Source organism: Gopherus flavomarginatus, chromosome 7 (assembly GCF_025201925.1).
Source record: "Gopherus flavomarginatus isolate rGopFla2 chromosome 7, rGopFla2.mat.asm, whole genome shotgun sequence".
NCBI lineage: Eukaryota > Metazoa > Chordata > Testudines > Testudinidae > Gopherus > Gopherus flavomarginatus.
Window position 1 is genome coordinate 99,768,212 of NC_066623.1, and position 24,857 is coordinate 99,793,068.

At 42.7% G+C, this 24,857-nt stretch overlaps 1 protein-coding gene across 10 annotated transcripts in view; it reads right to left on the minus strand.

Moving 5' to 3' along the window:
* PATJ (PATJ crumbs cell polarity complex component) overlaps positions 1–24,857 on the minus strand; it is a 215,053-nt gene that overhangs the window by 19,344 nt on the left and 170,852 nt on the right. For all 10 annotated transcript variants that reach the window (XM_050961967.1, XM_050961959.1, XM_050961963.1 and 7 more), the window contains 4 exons: positions 15,170–15,253; positions 10,943–11,136; positions 8,979–9,126; positions 7,706–7,792 (listed from right to left, as the gene is read on the minus strand). In XM_050961967.1, the coding sequence (XP_050817924.1) occupies positions 7,706–7,792; positions 8,979–9,126; positions 10,943–11,136; positions 15,170–15,253 (513 nt within the window). The remainder of the gene's footprint in view (positions 1–7,705; positions 7,793–8,978; positions 9,127–10,942; positions 11,137–15,169; positions 15,254–24,857) is intronic.

Sequence of the window (24,857 nt, forward strand, 5' to 3'; positions counted from 1 at the left end):
CCACTGAAGGAATTTGGAATCTGTAGATTTTCATGGAATTTCCCTACCTTGGGATTCTGCCAGAGGATTTTCTGTGGAAGGGATGGATTATGGGGCTCGTGTCTGGGGACTACACAGAGTGCTCAGCTTCCATGATGAACAAAAAGTTTCTAGCTCTGTGCCTTGCAAAGACAACCTTGAAAAAGCAAATATATGTAGTCTGAATTAGGGATGTAGGGAACAGCTGCAGGCTCTAACTTCTGCAGCAGGACACTGTGGGGTGGTGGGGACCAAAACCTCCTCTCTTCCCACAGACACTTTTTTCACGGTAGGAGTCAATAACATTTGGATTGTATCCCATGAATCGCCTTGCGGAACTTTCCCAAAATTCTCAGTCTGGCCCTGTGCACAAGTGGTTTGGGGCAGGAATCATATATGCTTTCAGATGGGTGAGGAGTTTATTTTGTGGGCCCATCTCAACTCTTAAACCTCAATCACAGCTTCTCTTCCCTTGGTGAGGGATTTGTTAGTGTGACTGGGTCGGGCCAGATGGCTACAGGAGAGTGACAGAAGGCAGATATATTAGCCTTAGATTAAGCAGGTCCCTTTTCCCTGGGTAAGGTAACAGGGGCAGTTCCAGAACAATCAGGAACTTGCTGGAACCAATTAAGGCAGGCAGGCTAATCAGGACACCTGGAACAAATTAAGAAGCTGCTAGAATCCGTTAAGACAGGTTAATCAGGGCACCTGGTTTAAAAAGGATCTCACTTCAGTCAGTGAGGGGTATGCAAGGAGCTGAGAGCGAGAGGGCGTGCTGCTGGAGGACTGAGGAGTACAAATGCTATCTGGCATCAGGAGGAAGGTCCTGTGGTGAGGATAAAGAAGGTGTTTGGAGGAGGCCATGGGGAAGTTGCCCAGGGAGTTGTAGCTGTCACACAGGTGTTACATGAAACACTGTCGACAGCTGTGATCCACAGGGCCCTGGGCTGGAACCTGGAGTAGAGGGCGGGCCTGGGCTCCCCCCATCTTCCCAACTCCTTATTGGATACAAGAGGAATTGACCTGGACTGTGGGTCCCACCAGAGGGGAAGGTCCCTGGCCTGTCCTCAGACCCACTAGGTGGATCAGCAGAGACTGAGGGGATTGTTCTCCTTCCTTTTCCCTTTCCTTCCTTTGCTGGCCAGTGATTAGGTTAGCTGAGCTAACGGCAGGTTTGAGCCACTAGCAAAAGTGGCCAAACTGAGGGCTGCTATCAATCTCTGAGGCGAGCAAATCTGCGAATAAGTGCAGAACCCACCAAGGCATAGGAGGAACTTTGTCACATTAGCTAAGGCTAGGATAAATCCACCTATGCTTCTTCAGCCTCATATCATTCCTGCTACTGCCACTGGCTTTAATGAGTAACTCTCTAATCCATGGGACAGCCCTATTACCCGAGAGAGGTAGGGGTGTGTGTGTGTGTGTGTGTGTGTGTGTGTGTGTGTGTGTGTGTGTGTGTGTGTGTGTGTGTGTGTGAGAGATATTAAAGAATTAGACAGTGAAAGCAGAAAGGAATGGCAAGTGGGATGGGCCAATAGGATTAAAGTTGAGTTTGGTGATGATAGTGAGAAGCAGAGGATCCTAAATGGATATTTTTATTTTGCGTACAGGTCCAACCCCTGGGTATAGAAAAGGAGAGAACAAGATAGAAAAGTAAGTGGGACAAAAGGCAAACTTGTTGTTTGGATAGCTAGAACTAGGTGAGTGACAAGCCATTTAATGTACAATTCATTTTGATCCAAATCTAGGAACAGAGGGGTTCCAATTTGTCTGGATATTTTCCACAACTTTTCATCTATCCCTACTTGAATCCCAGCGGCCAAGCTGCAGCCATGCATGCTTTGTGCCGAAGAAACATTTCTAGTCAAATAGATTTTCAAGCCACGAAGTGCTAATAAAATTTCTGGGGAATCAGGGTAAGTGTTCCTTAGAGTGCATGGAGAACTCATTAGCACAAGCTCTCTGCTCTCTGGAGAGCTCCATGGACTAGTCAGGAATAAAGCTCAGAAATAAATGCATGCAGGCCAGACAAGTTTCTGTTGAATAGTTCAGAGTGAGGCAAATCTTAGATATGCCGTACAAACAAGGTACATGTGCTTATGCAGTGAGAAGGGGATGTATACTGCAGAGTACCATTAAATGGAAACAAAAAAGAGTGATAAATGGATTGTCACAAAATCTGTATTTACCTATGGAATTACATTAATTGTGGTGTAGTTTTATAAAGCTACAATAACACCTGAAAATCTTTTCTTTATGGTACCACAATTTATAGTAACTTAAGAACTGTTTGCCCAATCACCAAATTTAAATGTCTGGACTATTGGGCTAATGTAGAACATTTTAAAAATGTTGATCCACACAGTGCTTACAAAGTTACAGCTTCAACTGATATACGTTAACATAGAATACTTAAACTTCGGTGGATTTATCTGGAAAACAGAGTGGGAGCCAGGTTTCCAAAAGCCATTTCTTAGTTCACACACACCTCAGTATTTGCAATTGACCTGCTTGCAAAATCCAAGCTTTGAGGTACTTAACATTTTTTCAAGTGCAATTCTAAGGCCACTTTGAACATTTAGCCCTGGATTTCAAGAATCTACTCATCATGAAATTATAAGAACTCAAATCAATTTTCACCCTACTTCCCCCAACTAATGCATACTCTATAGGACAGACACTTTCAGTGTCAATAATAGTAATACCGACCAAAACATGGGCATCAAAAACTCCTAAATTTATACACTTAGGCACTAAAAAAAAAAAAAAAAAAAGACCAGATTTTTAAAGGTGTTGAGTATCTGCAGCTCCGAGAGAGTTCAGTGGGATTTGCAAGTATTGAAGCACCTCTGAAAATGCCTAAATATGGATTTAGGATCCTAACTAGACACAAACATTTGAAAATTTTGGTCTGTGTGGGTACACAATGATACAGCACTTTTCATCTGAGGAACATCTGAGTTTTACGTACACCCCTGTCAGGTAAATATGATCCTCATTTGCGTGAACTGAAACACAGAGAAGTTAAATGAGGTTCCCAAGGTCTTGGATAACGTGCTAGTGGCAGTCACATGGGGTGTTTTCTATAGTGCTTAGAGTAGGGTGCTGGGTATGCTGGGTTCTATTACTAAAAGAGTTCCTGCTGTGCTTTGCCGCCATCATAATTCTATGTATTAAATTTGGCTCAAAGTCTGGCAGAGAACTTCAACCCTCCTTCCTTTGTAGGAAACAGAGGTGTTCAGGAACTCAGGGAAAAATTTTTCATAAGAGCATAAATCTCATTTTCAAAGTGCAGACGATGGGGAGGTTCCCCACTCCACCACCCACCTAGAGAACCTGGACCACTTTGCCAGCTACGTCTGCCGTGTGGACAGCGTTCTACTTTCCAGCAGGAGTTGTTTGATGTCCTCTGAACACCTCTCCTCCTCCTCATCTAACCGCTGAGCAACCACATTGTCAGGTGGAGAGCAGCTAGGTTGTGGTGGAGGAGGCGGACTCCTTCCTTGGAGAGGACGTCTGGGCGAAGCAGAAGCCTCTGCGGGGGGGAGGGGGGGCACTAAGAGGTACAGGAGGGTCCTGTACCAGTGTTGTCGGGCCCAGTCCAGGGCTATGAGGATAACCCCTGTCCTGTCTGTTTTTACTTTTTGCAGGACCTTGCCGATCAGGGGAAAGGGTGGGAAGGCATAGAAAAGCTGGCCTGACCACTGCAGGAGGAAGGCGTCCGAGATCACCCCCTTCCCCACTCCTCCCCTGCAGCAGAACTGGAGACAGCGCTGGTTCTGGTCAGTTGCAAAGAGGTCGATCTGGGGAACTCCCCACTCTCAGAAGAGCTGGTGGATGACCTCTGAGTGGAGCGACCACTCATAGTGGTGGGAGAAAACCCTACTGAGGTGATTGGCTCGCACATTGCAGATGCCAGGTAGGTGGAAGGCTCGCAGGAAGATATCGTGGGCTATACAGAATTCCCATAGGCTCAGGGCTTCCAGGCATAGGGCCGAGGAAGGAGTACCACCCTGCCTGTTGATGCAGTACATTGCAGCGGTGTTGTCTATAAGGACTCTGACCACCTTCCCACAAAGGTGCATGCTGAAAGCTACGCACGCCAACCATATTGCCCTGAACGCTCTGGCATTTATGTGGAGGGACAAGTCTGAGACCGACCATCACCCTTGGGTTTGAATGTTCCCTATATGAGCTCCCCATCCCAGATCTGAGGCATCTGACACCAAGTCTAATGATGGGGAGGCTTCCTGGAAAGGGACCCCTTGCAGCATGTTGCTTGGGAGGGACCACCATTGTAGGGAGGCAACTACCTGGGGTGTTACTGTGATAACCTTGTCCAGTCCATCCCGGGCCTGGGAGTACTGGGAGGCTAGCCAGAGCTGGAAGGGCCTCATTCTGAGCCTGGCATGGCGGAGCACGTACATGCATGCCACCATGTGCACGGGGATCTGAAGGCGCTCTTGCCATTGTCATAGGGAAGGCCATGACCGAGGCAATGAGACCTTTAAGGGTCTTGAACCTGCCCAGAGGGAGACAGGCTATGGCCCTTAAGGAGTCCAGCAGCGCCCCTATGAATTCTATGCGCTGAACTAGGATAAATATAGATTTGTTCTCCTTCACCCTAGGCCAACATCTGCGCATGTGGACAGGAGCACTTCCACTTGGGCCTGCATCTGGGACCAAGAGCTGCCCTTGAGAAGCCAATCGTCCAGGTATGGAAAGATCCGCACCCCTTTCCGCTGGAGGTAGGCCGCTACCACTGCCATGCACTTGGTGAAAACCCTGGGTGCCGGGGATAGATCAAGAGAGAGGACCGTGAACTGGTAGTGATCCAACCCCACCAGGAACCTGAGGAAGCACCTGTGCCCCTCGAATATATGGATATGGAAATACACGTCCTCAAGGTCCAGGGCCGCGTACCAATCCCTTGAGTCCAGGGAGGGAATGACAGACGCCAGGGACACCATGCGGAACTTGGAGTAGACCATAAACCGGTTGAGATCCCGTAGGTCCAGGATGGGCCTGAGCCCACCTTTTGCCTTTGGGATCAGGAAGTACCAAGAGTAGAAGCCTCTGCCCTGGAAGTCTACTGGTACTCACTCCACTGCCCCCAGGTGGAACAGACGTGCCACCTTCTGCCTTAGGAGGCGAGCATGCTCCGGGTCCCTGGGGCTCACTAGGGATGGGGGGTGGTAAGGTGGGGGCGAAGGAAACTGCAACACGTAGCTCTTGGAAATGGTGTTGAGGACCCATTGGTCAGACGTTCTCCAGGACCACTCCACTCGAAAGGCAGAAGAACACAAACTTTATTAATCAGGAGGTCTCCCTGGCAGGGGAGGCATGCGTGGATGGAACCAGGCTGCTCCGCTCAACACGAGTTGGAGGCCTAGGGCCCAGGGGGGGAAATTGAGGACTGCCTGGCTGGGGACCAGCCTCAGCCTTCTCCTTTTCTCGGCACCGCTCTGAGACAGAAGTCTCCCCTTGCTTCTTGGAAGGGGAGTGGTGCCAGCTAGTGGAGGGGACTTCGTTACGCACCGAAGATGCAGTGCCGGGTGCTGAGTCTGCTTGGCGTGCCGGGGTACGGGTCAGTGCCCATTCCATCAGGAGAATACAAAGCCTGATGTCTCTCTCCTTAGTCCACGGCTTGAATGACCTGCAGATGTTGCAGCACTCACTGCGAGTTTCGCCCAAGCAGCGGAGACACTCAGCGTGCAGATCACTTCCAGGCATAGAACGGCGACAGGAGTCCCATGACTTGAAGCCTGAGGCACGGGGCATGCCCCGAGCCCACTCTAACTACTTGAAAAACTACTAAAAGTAACTGTACCACTAAGGTCAACTAGAGAAGCTGCAGCAAGGCTGGAGCAAGATGTTCCGACTACCTTCACTGGCAGCAAGAAGAAACTGAGGATGGGGGGAGCACGCGGCTCCCCTTATAGCGTTATATAGAGACACCACTCCAGGGGTCGCAGCGGTGCTCCCCAGTACGGGTACTGCTAAGAGAAAAAATTTCCGACACTGGTGCACATGGTGAGCACGCACACCTACTGTGGAATACACATGAGCAATCACTTGAAGAAGAAGCTGTTATACCATTACCTACACTATCTGAAGTGGAGTCTTAAACTTAAACTTTTACATGTGAAACCTTGCAGCTTAGGTATTCCACATTTCCCTCTGAATCTGCACCTAGTTCACTGCCTTTTTTTGTTTTGTAGGTCTCTCTACCCTTTCGCATCCACTCCAAGATTCCCCACAACCAACGCTTGCTTTCTTGCTGACTGACCCTCATCCACGCTCAGTCTCAGTATTTTTTCCTCTTTTTCAGCTACACTCTAACAATTATGAAGCACAGACAGGCAGTGCTGGCTTATTTTCCATGGACCAGATTTTGGGCAACTCCTGTGTGGCTTCACAAAAAGGGGAGAAGGCTGCAAAGAGCTCTCTCCTTTTTTCAGGAGATGATCAAGATCTGCTAGGAAGAGAGCCTTTGTTCTCTCCCAGCATGTGTGGGTGCTAGTTGCCTGAGAAAGAATGGGGTGAGGCCAGGCTTCATACCCCTATGTAGTTGCCCATACAGTGTACAGAGGATGAGGTAGTATGCTGCATCTTCGACTGTGATAATGTGGTCTCAATGCATTTCCTGGGTGCCCCCATGGAGAAATCTGATTTGCACAATGTAAAAACTTTGGTGAGTGTGGCAGAGTTCCCAGAAGGAATTTCTATTATGCCCTTAAGTTTTTCTGGTCAAAACAGTATCAGGTGAAACAGCATCCCATAATGCCTCTCCCCACTGTTGCACACAGATTTCAGTTTTGATGGCAACGCTGTTCACAGTGCAAGTGCTAAAAAAATTGCACTGGTTGAAAACTGAAGCATTTTCCTTTATTTTGGAAAAAAAATAAGTAAAGTAGAAAATTGTTCTGTGTGTTCGAGTGCAACATTTTGCACACAGCTCTGCTATTAGAGCTAGGCAAAGATACACTTTAGCATCATTAAGTTATTTTGGGTTTACAAAAATAGCTACAGGAATGTAGCATTCCGATTTTGGGGTGAGGGCAGGCTTATTAGATGGACAAGTGATTAAATGTTTGTGGTATCCTCAAACCAGAGAGATACTGAAAATGAAAGCACTGGCCCATTCCTCTTCTTACTTGTCCAATATTTAAGTGTAGGACACCTAATTTAAACATCTTATAGATTGGGGGTCAGCAACCTTTCAGAAGTGGTGTGCTGAGTCTTCATTTATTCACTCTGATTTAAGGCTTCGCATGCCGGTAATACATTAACATTTTTAGAAGGTCTCTTTCTATAAGTCTATAATATATAACTAAACTATTGTTGTATGTAAAGCAAATAAGGTATTTAAAATGTTTAAGAAGCTTCATTTAAAATTAAATTAAAATGCAGAGCCCCCAGACCAGCGGCCAGGACCCAGGCAGTGTGAGTGCCACTGAAAATCAGCTTGCGTGCCGCCTTCAGCATGTGTGCCAGAGGTTGCCTACCCCAGTTGTAGATTAAAGAGATTTACGTAAAACTACTGAAAAAGAACAGTATTGTATAATGATAATTTTAAAACAATAATCCAAGTCCTAGATTCTGTCAGCTGCTCCAGACAGACCCTTATCTACATTCCATGCAGACCACAACGACTTTATTTTCTATTGATACAATTGTCACTAACCTGACTGCTTTGGGATGTTTTCCGTGATGATAACCAAGAACCAGCTCTCAGTCTTCCAATCTCTAGGTGCACTAGCCCTTGAGCACACTTGGAATATAATAAAATATAACACACGGTATTTAAACAGGGTTACAATATTTCTGCTTTCCTAGACTTACTCACATATACTTTCAGGCCATAATGTTGAAGAAACCATTGAAGATTGAAACCTAAAACCTAATTTTTTATTCCATTTGTTTTATTTGAACAATGTAAAAGGCATCCATCCCAGATTCTAGGGGCTTCATAGAAAACCTATTGAAATCAATAGAAGTCTTTCGATTGACTTAATGACCTTTGGATCAGGCGCTAGATGCTCAGCCACCCATTACAAATCGGCAGCAAATCCCACCCCACTCATCCAATGGAAAACAATACATCAGCAGGAAAAACACTGTAAAACAGAATGACTCTGAATTTAACATAAGCAGATTCACTTTAATAACACGTCCTCATACCCTTGCTTGCTGATTCCTAATCCTTGCCCTCATGCAAAGCCTGAATAAAAGAACTTTGCACAAGGAACCTTCATGGAATCTAGAGGACAGAGTCCTCTCCTCCTAACATAATTTCAGGTAGATGGCAGAGGCAGCAGGCTACAATAATATTCCCTGTGGCCAGAAATATCATCCACAGTCTTCTTTCCCCTCCTACCCTAACACAGGCATTCTTTCCTTGGCCTATTCACAATGTTCTTTCCCACAGCCCCATGGAGAATGTTGTGCATGTGTAGCAAAGGAGGGGGCAGAGTCTCCTTGAGCAGGCTTGTCCATGCCGTGGATGTATTTCTGGCCAGGATTTGTCCCCCAGTACTTCAGGGCAACAGCACCAACATGTCAGGAAAGCCTGGGCTGGAACAAATTTACACCGCGATTCTATGGTTGCTAGGTTAATGCAAGCAAAACCAAAAGCATCTCATTCCAATTCAGTTCCACAATTTTATGCCTCTCAGTCTTCATAACATTTTCCCATTGCTTGAAATAAATGGTTACATTCTCAAATAAATGCCTAAAGTGATATCTGTATCTTCATTTTGCCACTATGTACTACATAAATATATATGTAGAGCTAAAACTAAATGAATCTCCCAATGTAATTTTCCTATCAAATTCCTATCTGTCTTGATAATCGGTTTCAGGTTGTCCTGGCTATGTGTAAATAGCACCCCAAGATAATCACTTTGTATACCGTCAGTAACTGCAGTTTCATATCTAAGAATGTAGTATGTACTCACCTTGAGGATAGTGGCAACAACCTCTTGTGAGGCATTCCTCATATCCTCCCCATTAACAGACAAGATCTGATCTCCTTGTATTAATCTCCCATCCAGGTCTGCAGCTCCTCCTTTAACAATGTCAGAGATAAACACTCCACTTCCATTTCTGGTAATACAAGAAGCATATGGCTAATTACACAATCCACTAGTCTCTGTGAGTGCAATTCAGATTACGTACATCTATGAGACATTAAAAGAAACTTGGGAGCTGAGAAAAACTAATTTTAGATTATACCTGACCTTCTGAGGAGATTATAAGCTACAGATTTTAAACTCATTAAAATAGGAAACCATGCACTATATCCCTTTCCCCTTGTGCTATTAGTTCTGGTACGTACAATCTGCTCAGATAAGAAAAGCTATATGCTACTGTAATATAAAAATACTGCCCAGAGACCAAGGCACAATCTGCCAAGGATAGAGTTGGACTATCTCTTGATACGCTTAGTAAGAAGTGGCTTCAATATAGATTTTCCTTTTCCTCACACAAGGCCAAATGCTATCTCTTTTCTGCAGCCTTGGAGGGCCCCAAGGCATAGAGAAGAGCACAGAGCACTGCACAGAGATTTTTGTAGCTTGCACATGAATTTGTGTACCCTGGGCAGCAGAGAGCCCAGCTCTGTGGTACGCCCCACGTACCTGGACCATGAGGCTTGAAAGAGGAGGGTAGAGGTGGGTTAAAAACACGAAGGGGACAAGACCAATGGATCCCCCAGACACAGAACAAGGGAGAATCCCTTCCTCAGTCCCTGAAGAACCTCCTGGTACTTAGTTTAGCTACTTCAGCTTGGTGTGGAGGAAGTAAAGGGCCAAAGACAGGAGAATACTAACTTCCAATTAATGTATACACTATCTTTTATCCTGAAGGAACCTATGCGCTTCACAAAACAAAATGGTATATAATAATATTAACTATACACAGATAATTTAATCTACCATAGAAATTCAGCTAGCTCTGGAGGGAAACGCAACCACCACAGGAGCATGTAGCAATACTACACAACAGTCTAGCATGAAGGCAGTTGTGGGGAGGGCTGGAGAATACCATATCAGGTTGCAGGAACCAGAATTAAATTACCCACATGAGAATCTGCTCACACCACCAGCGTTAAACATCTCTTGTGAAACCTGCCATAGATTCTTTACTGACCACAAACCATTGGGTTAATGACATGATGATTTTTTTTTTCCTGGCAATAAGAAACAGCAGTGGCTGTGAGTTTTACACAGAGACTGATCAATGACTTTGCTCATGCTAGAAGTTTTCTCTAGCAATAAAAGATTAAATTTGATGTACCACAGCTTTAGTATAAACAACTTTAAAATAAATGCTTTAAAAATACATTATTAAAAAGCCAGTTTTACTTTTTAAGCAGCAGCTATTATTGACTGTACCCTTTCTGACTCCACACTGTGTTCTTAGTATTTTATAGTTAATAATTGTAGAGATCTCTAACTAATCCTCAAAACACTTCCAGGCAGTAGTACTATCCACATAAAGCTAGGAAAGCTAATCCATGTAGCTAGGACTTGCCAGCCGTCACAGACACAATCAGAGTTGGGAATAAAACACAAGAGCGCTTAACTTTCAGTCCTATGTTTGGTCACTGGACCAGACCCTTCACAAACTGATATTCTTAGTAATATTATGCTATGCTCCAAAATGCCAAATGCTAAAGGAAACAAACAAGTAGCCTTGGGAAGAGAGTGTTATGACATTACATACACGCCACTGTTATTTCTAGAGGAGTCTAAATCAAAACCCCAAATCTGAAAAGCCTCATGGAGAAGTTTAGATCCCAACTTTTGTGGCTGGAACCATTCTTTCGGTATTTCATATTCCATGTAATGGCAACAATTGTTTCTATGGCAAAATAAATTCTCACTTGGAACGGAGTTGTGTAAAACACAGAAGTTCTTACCGTTTTCCAACAATGCTTAGACCTAGTCCTCTGCCTGTTTTCTTTTGTAGATCTACATAGAAAATCTCCAAATTCTCTTCATCTTTATAATGAGCTTCATCTCTATAAACAACTAGTTGCACCTTTTGAGGTGTTTGTCTCAAGGCTGTGATAGCTTCTTCATGACTAGCATTCCTCAAATCAACGCCATTAACCTGGAATAACCATCAAACTGTTATTTTTCCCAATTACAGTTATTAATGAGCTTTACACCCCCACAGTATCTGAGTCCCTCACAAACATTAACGTATTTATCTCTGTAGCAGCACTGTGTGGCAGGGAAGTATTTTTACTCCATTTTACAGAGAGGGAAAGTGAGGCACAGAGCAAGTAACTGGCTTGCCCAAAGTCACACAGGAAGTCTGTGGCAGAGGCAGGAACTGGACCCAGGTTGCCTGGATCCCAGTCTAGTGCCTAAACCACAACACCATCCATCTATTTACTGTATATTAGCCATTCTACATTACCCTATGGCAGGGGTAGGCAACCTACTGCAGGTGTGCCGAAGCCAGCATGCGAGTTGATTTTCAGTGGCACTCACACTGCCCGGGTCCTGGCCTCCAGTCCGGGGAGCTCTGCATTTTAATTTAATTTTAAATGAAGCTTCTTAAACATTTTAAAACCCTTATTTACTTTATATACAACAATAGTTTAGTTAATATATTATAAACTTATAGAAAGAGACCTTCTAAAAATGTTAAAATGTATTACTGGCACGGGAAACTTTACATTAGAGTGAATAAATGAAGACTCGGCACACCACTTCTGAAAGGTTGCCAACCTCTGCCCTATGGTTTACGAATTTGACATGGTTGATTATTGACCTTGTGTATTTCTGTTATGACAACCCTGTTTTTAAAGTATTGCATAGCAAACCAGGGCATTCCTTTCTTGGAAAATATGGGTGCAATAACATCATAAAGAGTAAAGTGACAGAATTACTGCAGAATATTTCCCAGTGTTATCTAAAACCTTTTCAGTAGGTTCTAACTTGAGGCTTGATCCCTCAGTCCTTACGCAGGCAAAATTCCTATTGACTAAAACTGACTGCAAGATATGTGGTATTCAGTGATCTGGTATTTGCAGATATCTCCCCACTGCCTTTATCAACAGAGGTGAATAAAGAAGCTATCTAATGAAAAGTAAAGGAAAACTAAAATGTTGATTTGATTCTTCACCTCTTGTCTTGAGTGGAGGTGACTGGTGTAGGCCATTGTGGGAAAATACTCACTTGCAAATATCCATAGACAAAATCCCACCACCTACCATAACTTCAGGCCAAAATTTTCAAACTTGAGAGTGCCGAGGCACAACAATTTAGTGGCCTGAGCTTCTGAGGTGCTGAGAACAATCTTTTGATGACCAGCGCTTCTAAAAAATTATGCCATCAATTTACAGTGCCGAGCTTTACACATTCCACTGTGAGCTTTCCTACAATGCCTTGTACTGGGTCATCTCAACTTGAAGTGAGATAGACTCTTTATAACTCTGTCCTGGGCTTCTCCTGATCAGATAGCTGTCAACTGGTGGTTTTGTAGTGTTCACTCTTGTCTACTGAACAATGGGGAGAAACAACCAAACTCAATTCATTTACATTCATAAAGCTACTTCCACTCCCAGTATCAGAGGTGAAAGTGTTATCTTTCTCCTCTGCACATTATACATTTCTGTGGCTTTTTCTTTGCTGGTATGAATGCTTAGATTCCCCCTTCCCCCAACATCACAATGCTGAAGAACAGAAAAAATAAGGAAAAAATTAAGTGCTGGCTGGAAACCAGGTCTTCTCATCTGTGGTAAGAGAGCATTATTTTCTCTAATTCTCATTAGTAGATTCACAATGTAAATTTACATAAAAGTTAGGAAGTGACAATATCTTAGCTTTAAAGAGGTTGCTATTAGATGATTATTTTGCTTTGTTCCAATAGATGGCACACAAGACCACTGCAGAAGCTCTCAGTTAAGCTTCTCAACCTAATCTGAAAGCATTCTAGGTTAGTAAATTCAGATTGAGTTTGAATGGAGCAATGGGTCTGAGCGAATTAAAAATATTCAAAAAGTACAGAAACTTGAAATTCTGATTCCAGAACTAGCCAAACATAGTATCTGTATCAATAACCTTTAAAGTAGGCTCTGCAGAATTCAATTTTTATTTTTGCATAATGTCAATCAATATCAATGTTTATTTTTAAAACTTTAAATTATCAAATTAAAATTTTCACAGTTGTACAAAATTATGAGTTTTAAAGCACCCCCCCATTTTTATCCATTTAAATTTTCACAGATGCAGGAAAATATGGGGGTGGGGGTGAGTGAGAGAGAGAGAGAAAAAATTATTTAATGACAGTAGATGCTCAGATTCAAAGTGTTTAAAGCTTTATACATGTTAATACACGAATTGTCAACTTCACATGTCAAATTATACAAAGTAAATATCCTTAAATAAATTCTCAAGCAGCATTTTTGTGACTTTGCCTGTCTGTAAATTTCAATTACCATCAATGGAAATATTTTTCCTTGGTTTGTGTATGGTATGGTGAAATTGACATTTACAGATAAAAATCTAATCCTTCAAGCCTAAATGAAGCCATTTTCAGATTATCTGCTCTGTGCATTCATTTATTTGTCATGTATTAAAAAATTCTAGTGTGTCAAAATTTAAAAGTTTAATAGGGAAGATGAAACAGTCATTGTACAAAAGTATAAAACAGTAATTGTAGAATGTAATACTGACACAAATACAATAGCATTTATTTTTATAAATTACTATGCAGGGAAAAAGATCAGTTCTTTGTACTCTTAATCATACCATAGTCAAATATTAATCATAAAATACACTGAGTTCATTAATTCTAAATAGGATGCATACATTTATGAATATGCTATACACCCCTATATTTTTCTTTACACATATATGTCTACACATGTTGTAGATTTACCTCATTAGGGCAGTTTTAAAGGTTACAATTCATACAAACATTATGGCTTAACACACATTTGCACCTTCCTGCATGGTCAGTGAAGAATTTATTAACCTTCTCCATTTTTATCACGTTGTTAAGACACAGTTGTTTATAAAATGAAAATAAATATAGCCTTAACATTAAAAAAATATTTTCTGTGCAAGAGTTGTAAAAACAACTCCCCAAGTGCCCCTCACTATTTTTCTAACCCCATGCACTACAGCAAAATGGGTGTGCTGGGAATTTGTCCTGATCTGACAGTGAGACACTAAAAACAGCTGTACTAGAACCACCAGAGCCTGACTCGAGTTTAATTTGCAGTGAACAACATCCCTCTCTTAACCCTCTCCTCCCTAGAGTTCCATATATTTGAATTTCCAATTGTCTCTAACAATTATGGTGTCGGTCTTTTTGTTACATTAAAGGTACAAATAAAATTGTGCATATAGATTGACTAGTCCATCAAAATTACTCTAATTATATAAGCAAAATAAAGGTTTTACACCACAGACTAAGCTCCCTAGATCAGCCTGCATGAATAGTTTGGAATGACTCTGTAGTCACCCACTTATTTGCACAGTATCCTGCAAAGCTCAGCTTTTCTGCCCATGTAGAGTTACAGATGAGCAGTTAAACAATACATTAAAAAATAAACCATAAACACTCCATTTTTCTCAGTATAATGCTTTAAAAGGCTCTGGGGTCCAGATAAAACATCAAGCTTATAAAAAGGGTAGTAAAAACGGTACACCTTTCTAATTATGTTGATTATTGATGAAACATACACACTTATTAATCTGTTGAAGATGTTGTACTAGTGCTGACCAGAATTGCAATGATATGCTCTACATATATATTGCAGAACATAAAAGCATAACAAAAGGTACTAAAGGTTACACTATAAAGCAGGCTTCTAAATAAAAGATTAAACAGATGGATGATTCTTAACTATTGTACATTTGTACATGACATTGATGTAATTCAAAAACTATCTTGTCTGATAAAATGTAATATATTCTCAAACTGTAATTGGTAGTTTATAGCAGTTTGTGAAATATTATTTCCTGGGATTTTCTTATGGGTTTTAAAAAAAAGCTTCACGATAATAGCGTAAATGGTGTCTTCATTACAAGTATCAGAATCTACTAAATGGTTAGAGTGGTCCTCTGAAGAAAGCAATTTTGGATTAAATACAAAACTATTTAAATAGGATTCATAATTAATTTACCTCAAGAATCTGATCACCAGCCCAGAGTCGACCATCTCTAGCTGCTGCCCCTTCTTCATAAACTTCATGGATAACTATAGCATCCTGTAGAAACAAAATTTTCTGCATAATTCTCATCCATTGCAAAAGTTTCTTAAAATTGATAGTTACTCATCCACATCACGCAGCAGATAATTGAGTACCACTATATTCAAAAGAGACAGCATTCCATGATTTAGTTGATATGAAGACAAGTAAGGCTGTGCAACAGATTATAAGAAAATTATTACACCCATTCATCTGCTATCATCTACATTTTGGTTAAAAATATTTTGCTCACCGCTTCAGAGTAGTACTTACTAGGTTTCTATCATTTTTATACATTGGCATCAGCAATATATGAACTCTACCTGAACTGGTGCATTAATATCACTTACTTTTTATGACATAATTTAAAACCAGACTTTTCAGAGTTATGAATATTTTTAAGGGTTTGGCATAGATGCTCAACATTAGGCAGGAACTTGATGCCTTGTGGTGAATAGGGTGGTTAGATCTGCAAGAAATGAACTCCAGAAGAAATGAACAATGGTAAATATTAGTTTATTACTGAGGTTGGAAACTGTTGGCAGTGGCAGATGTAGTTCAGGGAAAGTTCCAGTGATACATTCTTATTGCCAGCAGTAGATGTCCCCAAAGAAAGGCATTACAAACAGCATTTTCTTATTTTGCTAGTGCTTTCTTTTTGCATTGTTTCCCTTCACCCCCAACAGATAGGCGAAAACCCCACTGCAGTATTTCTTAGGCCACAGTTCTGACAACTGGCCTCATCACCAAAAAAGACGTGCCATTTTATAGTGTATATATTTTCTTCTTTCCTTGCCCTCTCCAAACACTGAAACACGAATCATTGGCTGCAACAATGCAGCTGATAATCATGTGTAGTGATCTCAGGTCTGAGGGTATCAGATTCCCATCTCTTGAGTAGATGAGGCCTACAAAAATGTTATAGTTTCAGAGTCCCTTTATCAGCCCAATATATTATGAACAAACAGTCTTTCTCCAGGCTTTGTGGCACAAGGCTGTAAGGTAGCAAAGTGCAGACCTGTTCTGCAGTCCCTTCCTGACTGCATATAAGCAGGAAACAGCTGCTGTTGGTCGCATATAAAGTGTGTTCATGTTTTTAAAAACATTTGTAGATGCTGCATATATACATCACTCATCGCAAGGTTATATGACAAGAGAAAAGTATCTTTGTCTGATACTTTATTGGTGCACAAGGTGTAACCTCAACAAAGGGGGGGGGGGGGGGAATCAAATGTCCCAAGGCTAATCCTGTGATAAAGAAAACATTCAGAAGCTTCCTCCATTTCAGTCCCACTACTGCTTGTTTTAATGATGGAGACTTGTATTTACAACTACTCCGCTCTTATTGAAGCACAGCATCATTATCAAACTCTGTCCTCTGATAAATGTACACGATTTATCCAGAGCAAAACTGGGGGGAAGGGGATGCATTACAGCTGATATAAATATCCCCGATGGAAAAAAAAAGAAAAAGAAAGATAGATTTCATTTTGCATAAAGGAATGCAAAATACTATGAGCTATGTAATCAAGTAACAGATAATTAAGAAATCAAAAGAACAGATCAATTTAAGAAACAATACCAATGGTAACTGCAGGGTTTTGTAGAAATAATGTAAAGCGGCTACCACCAAAAGAACTAAGTGACAAAAAATTCATTTTCTTTTGGGCAATCAATGCCTTATGCATCAAAACCCCATGTTATTCCAATGTCTTAATCTTTTTTTCCCTCCAGGTTTTACTTCTTTAAAAAAATTAAAATATGTTAATGTGCTGGGGCTTTTCATCTTGCTGAAGCTCCTGGGATGATGCTGACAAACATATTCTAATCTGAACTTGCTCATGGGTATCAGCAATGAGTTCTGACCGACATCAGATGCAAACTGGTGCATTGGGGCAGTAGAACCAAGAAAAGGTATGCAAGATTTGAGAAGGGTACAGTCCTTCACATTTCTATCAGTTCTACTTGAAATAGCAGACTCAGCACATGGCACATGTAAGGAAAAGTCAGCAGAGTCTTGTGAGTCTGCAGTACACAGCAATAGGTTCATTTTTAGAGCTGGCTGGGAATTTTTCGAGGAACTTTAAAAAAAAAATCAGACAATGAACCAATGCTATTTGCAGGGAAGGTTAGTTGAGGTGTTCAGATTAATCATTTTTAAAAGGTCAAAATCAAACAATTTACCTGATCTGAAGATGTTGCTGCTGCTGCCGCTATTTTGAGATGTTTATTTCATGAAAATTTTCAAGATTTTGATTTTTTTTTTGTCCTGAGTTAGGACAGAGAATTTTTTCAAAATACCAAAATTCTCATGGGATGGGGAAATGGTTTCCCACCCAACTCTACTCAGACAAAGAGGAGCAATAGTAGGGAGGCGTACAGCAGATAGACAGCACAAGATATGCAGTATGGGCAAGGAGTTGAAACTCAGAGTTCTGAATACAAGTTTTCCTGTTATCATGTAATAGCACAGTACGAGCACTCACAGTCCTAATCAGGATTAGGCCTCAGTGCCCTGGGCATTGTACAAATACATGGATAAACACATTTTGTATCTGGAGAGCTGATTTAAGGATTGGAGATAAATGTGTATAAAATACTTCCATTATCACAATTTTAAATAAATACTTCATTAGAAACTTTGAATACTCAGTTTCTTAACAGGTTACTCCACAATGCCTCTAGTGTGAAGTACTTTCTAACTTGGATAACACTTATTATAGATGGAAGGTAGTGTTACCTGTAGCTTAGTTTGCCTAACAATTTCCATTGTAAGACCCTGTAGTCAATCCCTTTTATGTAGTTTGTGTGTGTGAGATCAATCTAATGGCAGCATTCACAGCTCCTCCTAAAATCAGCTAGCCCAGTCAGTCAGTTACCAACCTTCCCCAATATTATTGCATATTTGAGAACATACAAATTTCCAGGTATCTAAAAACACTACTGATGTCACCTTCTTTCTTGAAGGCTTAGATTCAGGAAATGTCAAAAACTATGAGCCTGAATCACTTACATTCATTATTTGAGAAAGCAGTTGGTTCCCCATTAAACTGGTGTCCTTGCACATGTTAGAAATTTAAGTGGGCAATATAGTCACAATTTATACTGTAATAAAAAGAACACTGTTGTCATTGCTACACTTATTCTGATAAAGAACATTTCTAGATTTAAAAAATGCATTTGACCTGCCAAAGTCTTATTTTTCTTACATAGTCTTAGCCAGATGATTTTAATCAGACTTGTCAAGTAGATGCAAACAACTTGAACCAATGGATCCTGATTGCACAGTCAAGATTTTAAAACAGCACTAAGAAAGAAAGTAAGGGACAGATCTTAACTTACAGTTCTAAACAAACAGTAATTCTTTCTTCTATTGTTTCTGGGCTTGGTCCAAAGTATATTGAACTCTATGGTAGTCTTCCATTGTCTTCAATGGACTTTGGATCGGGCCTTATATGCATAGGGTATTATATTATACTGTTTTGAACATACATGTAAAATTATCAAAAACCATTTAAGTTACAGTTAGGGATTCTTAGTGGCACTATTATAGTTAATATTTAAAAAGCGGCTGCCATATTATATGCATGCTATATAGGTATCTTGTCTTGATTTTGTGCACTATCCTAGTCTAGCCATCCAACAACTGAATGGCAATCTGTAATGATTCCATCAATGTACAAAGATATCATGGTTATCAACTATACTACACATCTTGGGGTCCCAAGGACAGAATCCATGATCTATGGATACCAAAACAAAAACCACATCTACCGAAGGAGAACGTCTACCAAAGGAGAGTGTCAACTTGCTTTTAGTCAGAGCTTTAAACTTCTGAGGGCTGGCCATCCGAAGGGAGTATACTGCAGCAATGCATTTATTTTCTGATTGTTTTCTCTTATATTTATAAAGGAACATATGTGACTATACACATATATATTTGGTCTGCATTATTTTCTTCAAAACAATCTGCATTTTACTAGAATCACACTGTAACGGAAACATGTCACCCTATGCGTGAACAAAAATACTGAAGATCTCTGTGTAGCTCAAAAGTTTGTCTCTTTCACCAAAAGAAGTTGGTCCAATAAAAGGTATTACCTCATCCCTCTCATATCAACATGGAACCAACACGGCTACAGCAACACTGCAAACAACAAAAATACTATATATTTACAGCCTGATTTTCAGAGCTAGTAAGCATCTGCAGCTCCTATTGGCATTATGGGTGCTCAGCACTTACCCCCTTTAAAAAAATTGAAAAGTTAAAAAAAAAAAAGAAGCAGCAGCTCAAAATATCTCAAGTAAAAGGTTCTTTAAAGTAAGATCTTTATTTGCTACAAAATACACAGTTTTATTTATTTATTTATTTGGCAAAAAAGTGACAGAAACTAGACATTTTAATCATTGTGTATTTTGACAATGCATGCTCCATTAATCTCAGAACACTATACAAATCAGGAAGTGAAATACTATTTAATAGCTCTCATGTGTGTTAGAAAGGTCAAGTGTACATGCCAGGATATGCAAACAGCAGTGCTCCATGTTAAACAGGAAATTTTCAGACTTCTGCAATTTTAAACATCCATATTTATGGAACCAGGAGTAAAAGGTGATGGGAATATCTTGAAGCCAAAGGGAAACTACAGCAAGAGAACGGTTACTTACCTTACAGTAATTGTGGTTCTTCAAGATGTGTTGTTCATAGATTCGACCCTTAGTCTGTACGTGCACCATGTGCACAAGAACAGATTCTCTTCGGCCAATGGTGTCTACTGGGACTGCACCAGTGCACTTGGTGCCCTCAGGCCCACTCTACCTGAGGGCATAAAGGGTCAACAGAACCAATCACGCCTCAGTTCTTTCTTCAGTGCAGAATCTCGTAGGAATAGATTCCATAGTGGTGGGGGGAAGTGTTATGGAGTCTCAAAGAACCACAGTTAATGTAGGTAAGTTACCTTTCCATCTTCTTTCAATGATTGGCTGCTCAGATTCCACTCTCGATGACTAATAAGTGGCGGTCTATTTGCTTGCACATGGGTAAGAGGAAGTCCTGCTTGAACAGTGACTGCAGGACAGCCCTCCCAAAATTGGCATCTGATCTGGAAACCGATATGAGGGAACAGTGAGTGGTAAATGTGTGGCTCAAACTCCACATAGCTTCTCTACATCTCTCAGGTAGGGGAATACTCCCCAAACAGGAGGCTGCCTGAGCTCTAATGCTCTGAGCTCTAACATGGCTTGGGGGACTCTTTTCTGGATAACTCATAGCATTTTCGTACATAGTCGAAGACTCATTTGCATAACCTCTATGTGGATATAGGTTGCCTCTAGACTCTGGCAGCAAAGGTCATAAATAGCCTGCATGTATTTTTGAAGCATCTTGTTCTGTCTGGACAGAATGACCATGCTCTCATTACGTCAAGTGTGTGAAGCTCTTCTTTACCCAAGGAAGAGAGAGATTTAGGAAAGAAAACCATAAGGTGAATATACTGGTTCATATGGTCAGTGAAGAGAGAACAATTGGTCAGATATCCCCTCAGATCCGGGCCTGGAGGTCTAAAAACCACAAATAGCACAGGCATCAGGGAATGAACCTAGTTACCCACAGGCTGTTCTACCTGATCTTTCAGAGAAGCTATGTGACTGTGGAGAGATGAATGAAATCAGCTTCCTAAACAGAAAAAGCACTGATCTGGTGAGCCCACAGGCTCGAGAATCACAGACAATCGTGGGGCAATTTCACCAGCTGTTCTGACATAAGCCATCTACAGTTAGACATATCCCATCAGTGGTAGACTAAAACTCTATGTTTGTGGGTGGAGACTCCAACACTCATTTGTTGAGAGCTAATGGCAACTGAGTTAATCCCTTTGCAATATTTCTTTCCGCCTGCTCAGAAGGACAAGAAGTGGCATTTCAACTAGGAGCCTCTTCCCAATGCAAGTTGGCAACAAGACCAATCAAGACCTTTGAAAACATTTGGGGCAACAGGGAATACAAAAAAAACAAATGCAAGGATCATGAAACTAAAATGCACCCTACTAATAAATGACAGTCATCCTCTTTCAAAAGAAGTCACCTGGCAAGTAGGGAGATAAGAAGGAATTATGGGGGAGGGTCTCCACACAGAAAAGACGGTTACTCACCTTTGTAACTGTTGTTCTTCGAAATGTGTTGCTCATGTCCATTCCAATTAAGTGACTCCAAATAAGGTGTGCGTACGCCGTGTGCACATTCGTTGGAAGATTTTTACGATAGCAACACTCGGTGGGTCGGCTGGGTCGCCCCCTGGAGTGGAGCCGTTATGGCGCCGGATATATACCCCTGCCAAACCAACGGCCCTTCAGTTCCTTCTTGCCGGCTACTCCGACAAAGGGGAAGGAGGGCAGGTTTGGAATGGATATGAGCAACACATCTCGAAGAACAACAGTTACAAAGGTGAGTAACCGTCTTTGCTTCTTCGAGTGCTTGCTCATATCGATTCCAATTAGGTGACTCTCAAGCCTTACTGAGGCAGTGGAGTCAGAGTGAGATGTAGCGGAATGTAAAACTGCTGAGCCAAATGTCGCGTCATCTCTAGACTGTTGTACCAATGCGTAATGTGACGCAAAGGTGTGAACCGATGACCAGGTAGCTGCCCGACATATCTCCTGGATGGGTACATGGGCCAGGAAGGCAGCAGATGAAGCTTGAGCCCGAGTAGAATGGGCGGTGAGGTGGCTAGTCAGAACGTGAGCCAGGTCATAGCAGGCACAGATACAAGATGTCACCCAAGATGAAATTCGCTGCGAGGAGAACGGCAGGCCCTTCATTCGATCTGCCACTGCTACAAAGAGCTGGGGCATCTTTTGAAAGGGTTTTGTTCTTTCGATATAAAAGGTGAGAGCCCTACGGACATCTAAGGAGTGCAGCTGCTGTTCCCGACGCGACGAGTGCGGTTTCGGGAAGAAGACTGGAAGGAAGATGTCTTGATTGACATGAAAGGCAGACACCAGCTTAGGAAGGAAGGCAGGGTGTGGTTGCAGCTGTACCTTGTCCTTATGAAACAGCGTATGGGGGGGTCCACTGTGAGGGTCCGAAGCTCGGGCACTCGCCTTGCCGATGTAATGGCGATGAGGAAGGCTGTCTTCCAGGAGAGGTACAGCAGCGAGCAGGTGGCTAGCGGTTCGAAGGGAGCCCCCATAACCTTGGCTAGAACTAGACTGAGGTCCCAGGTCGGGGCGGGATGTCGAACCTGCGGGTACAAACGTTCCAAGCCCTTGAGGAACTTTGAAACCATAGGGTGAGAGAAGACTGAACGCCTGTTCTCCCCTGGGCGGAAGGCGGAGATGGCCGCCAGATGCACCTTTATGGATGAACCCGCTAGGCCATGTTGTTTCAGGGACCAGAGGTAGTCCAGGACAGTAGGAACTGGTACCTGCGTGGGGACAGCGTTATGTTGAGCGCACCAGCAGGAGAAACGCTTCCACTTGGCCAAGTATATCAACCTAGTGGAAAGCTTCCTACTGCCCAAGAGTACTTGTTGCACCGAGGCAGAGCAGCGTAACTCGGACTGGCTTAAGCACGCAGTAACCATGCTGTGAGGTGAAGAGACTGTAGGTCTGGATGGTGAAGTCTGCCGTAGTCCTGCGTTATGAGGCCTGGCCAAAGTGGTAGGGGAATTGGGTCTGTCACCAACAGGTCGAACAACATGGTGTACCAGTGCTGCCTCGGCCACGCTGGAGCGATCATGATCAGGTGGGCCCTGTCTCTGCGGAGCTTGATCAGGAGCCTGTGGACCAGTGGGAACGGCAGAAAGGTGTAGAGCAGATGGTTCGTCCACAGTATCAGGAATGCGTCTGAGAGGGAGCCCGGGGAGCGACCCTGGAAGGAGCAGAACGCGTGGCATTTCCGATTCTCGCAAGAGGCGAAGAGGTCTATGTGGGGAAACCCCCACTTCCGGAAAACAGAATGGATGATGTCCGGACGAATCGACCACTCGTGGGTTAGGAAGGATCTGCCAAGGCGATCTGCCAGGATGTTCTGAACTCCTGGGAGAAAGGACGCTACTAGGTCAATTGAGTGGGCTTTGCAAAACTCCCAGAGCTGAATGGCTTCCTGACAAAGAAAGGAGGAGCGTGCTCGCCCTGCCTGTTTATATAAAACAAGGCTGTTGTGTTGCCCATAAACACTGATGCACAATGGCCTTGGAGTTGCTGACAAAACACCTGGCATGCTAGGCGAACCCCCCTCAGTTCCCACACATTGATGTGTAAGGTTAGTTCTTGAGCTGACCAAAGGCCTTGAGTACAGAGACCCTCTAGGTGGGCACACCAACCCAGAGATGACGCATCCATGGTTAAGGCCATCGAAGGTTGTGGTGGGTGGAAAGGCATCCCTGCATAGACCTGGGTGGGGGTCAGCCATCAGCTTAGGGAGGCTAAAATGTTCGAAGGAACAGTGATTATAGTGTGCAGGCTGTCTCGGCCTGGTCAGCACACTGAGGCGAGCCAGGTTTGAAGCTAGGGAAGTGGAGATCAGCTCAGATGTGCTCCACAGTTCCAACGACTGTCATGGGCGGTAAGAAGGAACTGAAGGACCGTTGGGTCGGCAGGGGTATATATCCAGCGCCATAATGGCACCACTCCAGGGGGCGACCCAGCCGACCCACTGAGTGTTGCTAGGGTAAAAATTTGCCAACGAACGTGCAAGCAGCGCGTGCACACCTAATTGGGAGTCACCTAATTGGAATCGATATGAGCAAGCACTCTAAGAACTACAATTTATGGAACCACTAGCTGAAGAAGCACAGCTCCAGGATTCTGCAGAAGCCTCAATTTGTGTCAAGTCCAGGAAACACTAGAAGTAAAATACCAGGCTCAGTTGGCTCAGAGGACCTCCACTACGAGATATTGGGGTTCTAGAGGAGGTGTGAAAGGAAAGGACACCTCATTCCAGTCAGCCTGCTTGCTCAACCTGAAGGATGGAGCTTTGGGGTAGTAGTGGGGACATGCAAGGGAGTGAGCCCTGCCTGCAAGAAATGAAGCAGAAAAGAGAGACCAACCAACAGCCAAGAACAAAAGAGGAAGTGAAGAACACTGAGGAAGACAAAAGTGGAGAGAAGAAATCCTCCACTTCCAGAACCTTGGCCTAGACAAGGGAGGAGGCCTGAACTTCTGATGAAGAGGCTTCTTTTGCATGACACTGAATGGTCCATGGTTACCTTGTCCAGATAGTCCTCAAAAAGCTTAATCCCCATAAAAGAGATATCAGTTAATTTTCATTTGCCCCGTCTCCAATGTGTTGTTCTCGTCTCTGAGCCAGATATCTAGATGGACCACCAGCACAACCTCCGTAAGATCTAGCCACCACTTTGGCACTGTTAAGGACATCATCACAGAGATAAAAAAAAATATTTGGCTTCTTTATGTCTGACTCCTTTTTACATTGCCTCTTCTTATCTTGTAGTTCTTTCTCTACTAGGGAAGAGAGAGAGACGGGGACAGAGCTGCAGGGCTGAGACAGGTGTTCCATGACTCCACTATCAGAAGACAAAAAACTGGAAGGAAGTAGGTAGACTCCTGCTGATAAATCTTACCATAAATGATAAATCTTAACTCCTTGCTTCCCAAGAAGTGCA